At 39.4% G+C, this 9,543-nt stretch overlaps 1 protein-coding gene across 1 annotated transcript; it reads right to left on the minus strand.

Annotated features, from left to right (window-relative positions):
- Positions 1-16: 16 nt before the first annotated feature.
- Positions 17-8,511, minus strand: LOC139537018 (organic solute transporter subunit alpha-like). The gene is made up of 8 exons (XM_071337812.1): positions 8,248-8,511; positions 5,889-6,040; positions 4,974-5,047; positions 2,176-2,334; positions 1,827-1,938; positions 1,526-1,672; positions 1,208-1,313; positions 17-1,107 (listed from the first exon to the last, which is right to left on the minus strand). The coding sequence occupies exons 1-8, from the start codon at positions 8,321-8,323 to the stop codon at positions 941-943; spliced, it is 993 nt and encodes a 330-aa protein (XP_071193913.1). The 5' UTR covers positions 8,324-8,511; the 3' UTR covers positions 17-940.
- Positions 8,512-9,543: the final 1,032 nt, after the last annotated feature.

Here is a 9,543-nt window from a genome sequence, read left to right on the forward strand (position 1 = left end):
TCAGAGTCACCGAATATACTTTAATTATATTTATTTAACACAAGTGATAAATGGTAAATGCAATTTTCGTATATACGGGCTCACTGTATCACCACGCAGGGTAAAGCAGGGAACTGACTGAAATAGTACAGACATCTTCTTTTATACTGTGACAGATGTAGTTCCAACTTTAGAGTTGGCCTGTCACAGGGTGGAAAAGAAGGAAGGGGATACCAAGTCAGTTGCACAACTGAACGCATTCTACCGAAATGCCCTCCAACCTTGTCTGGTCTGTGTCTCTGTCTGTGGTGAAAGGCCAAAGTGATGAGCTTGATGCTCCGTTCCAATAAATATCGGGGGTCTTATTCTGATGACATGATGATCGATGCTTGACTGCCATTTGACAAATACAAATAATCTTGTTCTTTTGTCCATAATAATCTCATAATTTAGGCTATACCCGAACGAGCTGTTGGCTAGAGCGCACGTGCCAATACCAGAGTGGGCACATTCGCTATATAACACAATATCTATTGTGACAAAGCCATCAGTAGAGTTGAAAACGCGATGGAAACCCATTTAACTTGTATTTTTTATTCGGTATATGGGAATTTACCCTCAAAAGTCATTTGTATTTGCACTAGTAGCACTATTTTATCACGCACATACTTTTATCTACAACAAGTCAATTTGATGGAAACACATCTCTGGTGGGAAAATTCACATGTTTGATTTCTGCATATTTTAGAATATTCGCATGAAAATCTGTCGCCAACAGGATGGAAACCTAGCTAGTGTAAATTAATATTTGTTTGGTAGTAAGGTTATTAAAGCCTGTTGATACATCTCTCTCACACACACACACACACACACACACACACACACACACACACACACACACACACACACACACACACACACACACAACACTCTCTCTCTCTATTCACTCCACCACAATCTCTCAGGCAGCATGCTCCCACTGTGGTGCCTGCAGGCTGATATTGGTGTTCTGGTCGTTGTCAGTCTCGTGGGGGTCGGAGGGCAGTGGGTCATAAGTGCGGCGGTACAACGCCCGGGTGACCAGGGTGATGATGAACATCTCCACAATCATTAGCTGCTGACTCAACACTGCAGACAGACAGATAGACACATACCAGACAGGGTTGGAGGACACAGATGTCATATTGATCAAGTAATGGCTCTCGTTTGGCCCTGTTTTGTCACTTACTGGTGCCACGGGCTCTAGAGGAGAAGGGCGGGGAGCAGGCAATGGTTCCATCCAAGGCCAGGACGTTAATAATGACCGTCTGCAGCTGACTGAGCACCAGCACCAGCTATGGACACATGACCAGTGGCTTCATGAAGATACATCGAATATTAGGATGTAGGAACAGACACTGCCAGAACGGACACTGTCAGACAAAACATTCCACAAAGCCAAGGTCAAGGACTAAGTAAATGACAGCAGATGATGTATTCTCATCAATGGCACTTAGAAGAAGGCAGTTCCTTGACCAGCTGGTTGGTGCAGTAAGGTCAGACTCACCTGGTACATGGCATACTTAGGTATGATCCTGACGCTACGCAGTGTGTTGCATGTGTTCATGAACATGATGGCGACAGACCAAAGGGAGATGATGGTGAGAACCCCTATAAATGGGTTGATCCAACTCGCCGTGTTTGTGATCTCACTCTAAACATTGAGACATGGAGAAAGGTCAAAGAGGGTAGGTTATGCATAGTGGACCTACATGGCATGCCACCAGGCTCAGTTGGAAACGTAAGGTGTAGATGGGGTGTTTCTTTTTGCTGACAGGATTTTCACAAGAAGGAAGTTTATTACTTACATCAGAAATATCAAAGTTGCCGTTGGTCCACAATATTATGGAGAGGATTGAGAGAAGTGTCTTTAATATAGCATACTGAAGAGCCCCCAGCTTCAGCAGGAATAACATACGCCTGAATGAAAACAGCCCAGTTATTAACATGTTCTTACCACTGTATACATTACCAACACAAAGAATCATCTGGCCCAAGAGTGACCTGAACATGAGTCATCATGTGACCTGATTTATGTTGAAAGATAAAGTAATGTGACAATTTACATATCTTCATAATAATAATGATCATCATAACCAAACCAGTTTAGCTAAGATATTGCTGTTTGATGACAGACTCTGGTGTGCCACTGGTTACCGTGTGACCGGAATGCGGGGCAGGCAAGGACAGCAGCAGCAGCACGGTCCTGTACTGATCTTGAAGGTTTTCTTGTAATTGCGCTTCAGAAAGGTCTCGCTACCCCCACTCTCCTCTATCAGCATAATTAAGACCTTATACACCACCACTGCAAAGTACCTATAGAGAAAAGAAGAGTGTTTACTTGCAAGATACAGTGTACAGTGCCTTCAGAAAGTATTCACACCCATATCAATAATCTGTCACTATTTCTGAGGCTATATGATGTATTGTTCAGCAGATTTACTACGTAATATGAATTTATTTGTTTTTATCTCATGATTTATTTGACAAGCTATTAAATTGCTGGTGGGGGGTGGGGGGGATTTACAAAATATATATCTATACATGTATTGTATGAATCCTATGAATAGAAATAATAAAAATTGGATGTACATTTTTTTTATTTAAATAAAGTATTCACACCCCTTCACTTTTTTCCAGATTTTGGTGTGACATCCTGAATTTAAAATCGATTAAATGTTGATTTTTTGTCACTAGCCTACACACAATACCCCATAATGTCAAAGTGGAATTAGGTTTTTCGAAAGTTTTACAAATGAATTAAAAGTGAAAAGCTGAAATGTCTTGAGTCAATAAGTATTCAACCCCTTTGTTATGGCAAGCCTAAAGTTCAGAAGTAAAAATTTGCTCAACAAGTCACATAATAAGTTGCATGAACTCACTATGTGTGCAATAATAATGTTTAACATGATTTTTGAATGACTACCTTATCTCTGTACCCCACATATACAATTATCTGTAAGGTCACTCAGTCGAGCAGTGAATTTCAAACACATATTCAACCACAAAGACCAGGGAGATTTTTCAATGCCTCGCAAAGGGCACCTATTGGTAGATTGGTAAAACAAATTTGACATTGAACATCTCTTTGAGCATGGTGAAGTTATTAATTACACTTTGGATGGTGTATCAATACACTTAGTCACTACAAAGATACAGGCGTCCTGCCTAACTCATTTGCCGGAGAGGAAGGAAACAGCTCAGGGATTTCACTATGAGGCCAATGGTGACTTTAAAACAGTTATAAAGTTTAATAGTTGTGATAGGAGAAAACTGAGGATAGATCAACGACATTGTAAGAATTTGTTGTTAACTGACTTGCCTAGTTAAATAAAGGTTAAATAAAATTAAGATAAATAAAAAGATTGTAGTGACTCCACAATACTAACCAAAATGACAAAGTGAAAAGAAGGAAGCCTGTTCAGAATAAAAATATTCCATAACACGCATCCTGTTTGCAACAAGGCACTAATGTAATACTGCAAAACATGTGGCAAAACAAATGAACTTTTTGTCCTGAATACAAAGTGTTATGTTTGGGGCAAATCCAATACAACAAATCACTGAGTACCACTCTCCATATTTGCAAGCATAGTGGTGGCTGCATCATGTTATGTGTATGCTTGTAACCGTTAAGTACTTGTGAGTTTTTCAGGATAAAAAATAAATGGAATGGAGTTAACCATAGGCAAAATCCGAGAGGAAAACCTGGTTTATTCTGCTTTCCACCAGACACTGGGAGATTAATTCACCTTTCAGCAGGCGAATAACCTAAAATACAAGGCTAAATCTACACTGGATTTGGTTACCAAGAAGACAGTGAATGTTCCTGAGTGGCCAAGTTGCAGTTTTGACATGACCTGAAAATGGTTGTATAGCAATGATCAACAACCAATTTGACAGAACTTGAAGAATTTTGAAAAGAATAATGGGCAAATGTTGCACAATCCAGGTGTAGAAAGCTCTTAGAGACTTACCCAGAAAGACTCACAGCTGTAATCACTGCCAAAGGTGCTTCTATAAAGTATTGACTCAGGGGTGTGAATACTTATGTACATGTTTTAAAATATTTTACCTTTATTTAACTAGGGAAGTTAGTTAAGAACAAATTCTTATTTACAATGACGGCCTAGGTGCAGTTAACTGCCTTGTTCAGGGGCAGAAAGACAGATTTTTACCTTGTCAGCTCAGGGATTTGATCTAGCAACCTTTCTTGCACAACGCTCTAACCACTAGGCTACCTGCTGCTACCTGCTGCCCCAGGTAAATTAGATATTTCTGTATTTCATTTTCAATAAATGTGCAAAGATTTATTGAAACATGTTTCCACTTAGTCATTATGGGTATTGTGTATAGATGGTTGAGAATATATATTTTTTGATCCATTTTGTTTTCAAGCTATAACACAACAACATGTGGAATAAGTCAAAGGGCTATGTACACACATAACGAGTGTGTGACCAACCTTCAAAACCAGTTAGTCTGCACATTCAACTTTTGTTTGTGTCCCAAAAAGTTTGTGTTTGTTTGTGTCATTTACTGTATTTCTGTGGATGTGGTCTGATCTCTGATCTTTCCCATACACTGACACAGCGATTAATGATTAAGAAACTGATTAAACTGTGGTCAAATAGTTGAGTGCATTAATTAAAAAGCCTCTGCTTTATGTCAGTGCTCCTTGCTATGGTTCCCTGTCAGCTCATTATTACAGGAGGAAGAGCACTGCATCTCTATAGTAAAGTATAGTACACATGTGTTTGCCTTTATAGGAGAGTATGTGAGAGAGAGAAAGAGAGAGAGAGAGAGAGAGAAAGAGAGAGAGAAAGAGAGAGTGAGAAAGATAAAGAGAGAAAGAGAAAAAAAGAGAGAGAAAACAAGAACAAGAGAGGAAGAGAAAAAGAGAGACAGAAGGGGAGAGAGAGCAGTAAGTACTGTGTGGGTGAGAGGAAACTTACGAATTAGAGGTCATATCTGTAAACATGGTTGCCCTTGGGATCCACATCCCAAAACAAGCCATGGTAGCAATGACCTGAAACAGAGACAGAAAGGGAAAGGAAAGGGAAAGGGGGAAACCTAGTCAGTTGTACAACTGAATGCATTCAACTGAAATGTGTCTTCTACATTTAACCCAACCCCTCTGAATCAGAGAGGTGTGGGGGACTGCCTTAATCGAATGATACGTTCAGCCATCTATTCACCGTCCACACGGTTCTAATTCATAAAAATACAACATCAAATAGTCATGACCAAAAATATGAACACAGAATGACAGACATTCTCATTCACATCTTGAAAAAGTTGTCATCAAGGCAAAGAGTGGCTACTTTGAAGAATCTCAACAACAAAAAAATTGGGATTTGTTTAACACTTTTTTGGTTACTACATTATTCCATGTGTGTTATTTCATAGTTTTGATATCTTCACTATTATTCTACAATGTAAAAAATAAAGAAAAACCCTTGAATGAGTAGGTGTTCTAAACCTTTTGACTGGTAGTCAAAATAGTTTCTTCTTGCGGTCAAAATGACCCCAGTTGGTAAATGATACATGTAAAATATGTTGCTAACTTGAGAGTTAAGTTACTGCAGTACATCAAACATTAAAAACCGTTTCCCGCGTCCCAAAAAACGTGTTATTATAACGTGCTTTAAAAATAACACCGAAATCTATAATGAATTTTTTATATTTAAAACCAAATACTTTGAATTTTACTCAAGTAGTATTTAACTGGCTGACTTTCACTTTTACTTGAGTAACTTTCTATGAAGGTATCTATACTTTTTAAACCCTGGAATGAGTAGGTGTGTCCAAACTTTTGACTGTTACTGTCTATGGTGATGGCTACTGAAAACGGGGAGCTTAGTTCTTACCGGTGCAGCTCCATTTACCCACATAATAGTTGTCTTCTTGGGAGATGGGACTTTTCTATAGATAAACACACACTCCTCCAGGTATAGTAGCAGGGACAGCGTAGACATGAGGGTCAGCATGGAGTACAGAGCCACCCCAAAGACATCCAGCTCTAGTTAAGGGAGAGAGAGTGAGGAGTTCAGACAGTAGAGAGAGAGAGAGGTTGTATAGGTCATTGTGAAATCCATTACTGGACCGTTTATTGTAATCTAAGTCGCAGCCCCTGGCAACAACAACCTAATTTTAGGATAGGTCAGTGCCCTGACCACATCCCCATGGATTGGACACAACAGTATTTGTGAAACAGCATCAATTTAGACTTCTTATTTAGCTACAGCTTCTTTTGAGGTTGAGTGCAAATGAGATCCCAACAATACTTAACTCGGTCCAGTGAAAAGACAGCTGCCTAAGTGTACCCTGAATAGTTTAATATGGACTGAGATCAAGGCTATCTGCAGAAACGTAAATTACTCTTAAAGAGATGCAACCTGAACGCAAAGGATGAAAGTTCATGCAAGTCATTTGTCATTCATATTAAATGATCCATCATGCTACTTCTGAGGACAGAAAATGACTGTGGAGAAACCAAATATTCATATCTGTAGCCTACACATGGACATTTGGAAATGGGCAGAAAGAGATTTAATCAAACATAGCGTGAGCACAGCCAATGCTGTTCCTCTAAACAGCCTGTATCACAGACTGTAGCCTACAATTTGAAGGACATTGTAAGGTTCTGTATTTATTTTTCTTAGTCAACCTTGTGTTCTGTTTCTTTGTGTTCTTCAACGTAGCCCTGTCTTTCATTTTTGTTCATAGATTATTTAAAAAACATTTCAACCAGGTAGGCCAGTTGAGAACAAGTTGTCATTTACAACTGCGACCTGGCCAAGATAAAGCAAAGCAGTGCGACAAAAACAACAACACAGAGTTACACATGGGATAAACAAAAGTACAGTCAATAACACAATAGAAAAAATCTATACACAGTGAGTGCAAATGGAGTAAGGAGGTAAGGCGATACATAGGCCATAGTAGCGAAGTAATTACAATTTAGCAAATTAACACTGGAGTGATAGATGTGCAGATGATGATGTGCATTTCACCTGTGTTAGTTACTCACCTGGTCTCATCAGCCTTTTCCTAGCTCGTTTGTGAGAACCAGTTATGGCCTTCAGCCCTAGTTTTGATTCACCAGCCTGTGTATGACCATTGCCTGCCTGTTTGCCTATCTGTGTATGACCATTGCCTGCCTGTTTGCCTATCTGTGTATGACCATTGCCTGCCTGTTTGCCTATCTGTGTATGACCATTGCCTGCCTGTTTGCCTATCTGTGTATGACCATTGCCTGCCTGTTTGCCTATCTGTGTATGACCATTGCCTGCCTGTTTGCCTATCTGTGTATGACCATTGCCTGCCTGTTTGCCTATCTGTGTATGACCATTGCCTGCCTGTTTGCCTATCTGTGTATGACCACGATTCCTGCCTTCTGCGAAGGCGAAATAATCACCTGCCACGCTCTGCCGTGAATCTACACCTTTTTCTCCCTGAGTATTCAGTACAGACATGTTAACTCAGAAGCTGTTTATTGGGCTTGCCTGTGTATTGAAGATGGCTCTGTGAACTGGAAAGTGAATTAATCAATCAATGAAATAATGAATTTACAAATTAATAAATATGTTAACTCTCAAGCTACCAACTGGGGTCATTTTGACCCCTGAGGCATATTTTGGAATATACATACGTGGTTTATTCAAACCTTAACATTTTTCTTGACTTTGACAATCAACTTATCCTTAACGAATATAAATAATTATTTCGTGTTTCTGTATCAATACGGGCCTTTAAAAACATTTGGGAGGCAATTTGAACTTTTCTCTAAATTATTTATTTTTGGTAGTAATGTGGATAGTACTTTGGGGAAAAGATGCACGTCATATAAATAACATTTAGCCTTTTCGTTTGAAAGAATATGCGAATTAATTGTAATTTTGCTAAAATAGCGGTCTGTTTTGGTATTTTTTTTCAGAATACATTAATTATATGTCTAATGATGTTTTGATATGAAAAAAGTTAATATTTTGCGATTGTTGCTTTTTCCAATAATTTCTTATGCGGTCAAAATGACCCCAGTTGGTAAACGATACACGTAAAATATGTTGCTACCTTGAGAGTTAAGTTACTGCAGTAAATCAAACATTAAAAACCAGCTCCCGCGTCCCAAAAATGTGTTACTATAACGTGCTTTAAAAATAACACCGAAATCTATAATGAAACACTATTTGCGAACTGATAGATAATGTAATCTGTGTCACTCACGCTTTATGATATCGATAGCCAGCGGGGGTTCTTGTAAACAGGTCGGATGTATAGTGCTGTTGAGGGCTTCTTCCATATCCCTGGTCAGTTGAAGTCGCTAATGTATGGACTCGCAGGTAGTGAAATAATGGCTAAAATAAACTATCCGTATCTCTTGCCCACTGACAGCAGTTATAGGAGCTGAGCTGGGAGGAAGCAGACAGCAGGTAGACAGACTATTTATTGAAACCTCCCCCTGCAATTCAATTCTGAGGAATGAAGGTATGAGTAAGACGTTAGCTCAGTAAATACAGCTGGGTCTACTAGTCAATGGAACCACCTCTGGATAGAGAATGGCAGATGCCTTTCATTCAAATCTTAGAACTACTGCACTTACTGAGCAACCTTGCTTATCAGGGATGCCCAATGCCCCACAGTAGGCTCCTGTACCTCTCAGTGGAATTACTTGCCCATAGATTGTATTTAAATTCACACAGGAGAATGACCTTTGACTGGGGAGTATGTCTTCTTGCCAGCCAATATACAGGAATAAAAGGAGTGAATCCAAGGAAAAAAATGATGAAGTACTGTTCAGCCCACAAACTTAAAAGTTGTGGCTTTATTTAAACAGTATCACCTCTCTCTCTCTGATGACATTTCATTTCAGCATTCTGCCAATCTTATTTATGTCTCGCGCAAATGTCTCTAGAATTCATTGCCTTCACTGTTTTTTTCGTCATTCTTGTCATCTGATGTGTATCTCTGTCACTTTTAGCCCCACATCATCTGTCGCCATGTACAGTAGCCAGAATAAAGACTGTCAGGCAGTGGGATTTAGCTACTAAATATTGATGGATTCGTATGGGGTCTCAACACTGAACTGCATAATTGCATTTGAGCTAAGAAAAAACATGATTATGTAGTATGTAGGATGAGAAAATTAGGTCTAATCGAATTACCTGGTTACAAATTAAGTGAAGGGAGAAGTTGGACCATGATCCAAAAACAGACCTGGGTGGATTACAGTCAAACGTTGAGGCTTGCAATAATAAAATATGAAGAGAAAAGGAAGAGAGAGAAAGTGTGCACGAGAGACAGCCTAAAAGACACTTGTCTGAATAAGAAGCCAAGCATTTGCTTTGCCTACAAAGACACCTGTAGATAGTCATGTGTGGCTTCACCAAAGACATGGGCTTCTCACACATTTCTCTCCATTCGCACAACTCCGGTGGATGGCAGAGAGTTCATTCCCCCACGGTAGACACTGTCACACTCTGTCCCTTCGAAACCCTATCGGGGTTATAATCACATTCCTGT

This window comes from Salvelinus alpinus, chromosome 13 (genome assembly GCF_045679555.1).
Source record: "Salvelinus alpinus chromosome 13, SLU_Salpinus.1, whole genome shotgun sequence".
NCBI lineage: Eukaryota > Metazoa > Chordata > Actinopteri > Salmoniformes > Salmonidae > Salvelinus > Salvelinus alpinus.

Coding starts and splice junctions, on each gene's coding strand:
- LOC139537018 (XM_071337812.1), bottom strand. CDS start 8,323: ATGGAAGAAGCCCTCAACAGCACTATACATCCGACCTGTTTACAAGAA. Junction 6,041..8,247: donor GGCTATCGATATCATAAAGC/GTGAGTGACACA, acceptor TCCCTTAACTAG/AGCTGGATGTCTTTGGGGTG. Junction 1,673..1,826: donor GCAACTTTGATATTTCTGAT/GTAAGTAATAAA, acceptor CTCAATGTTTAG/AGTGAGATCACAAACACGGC.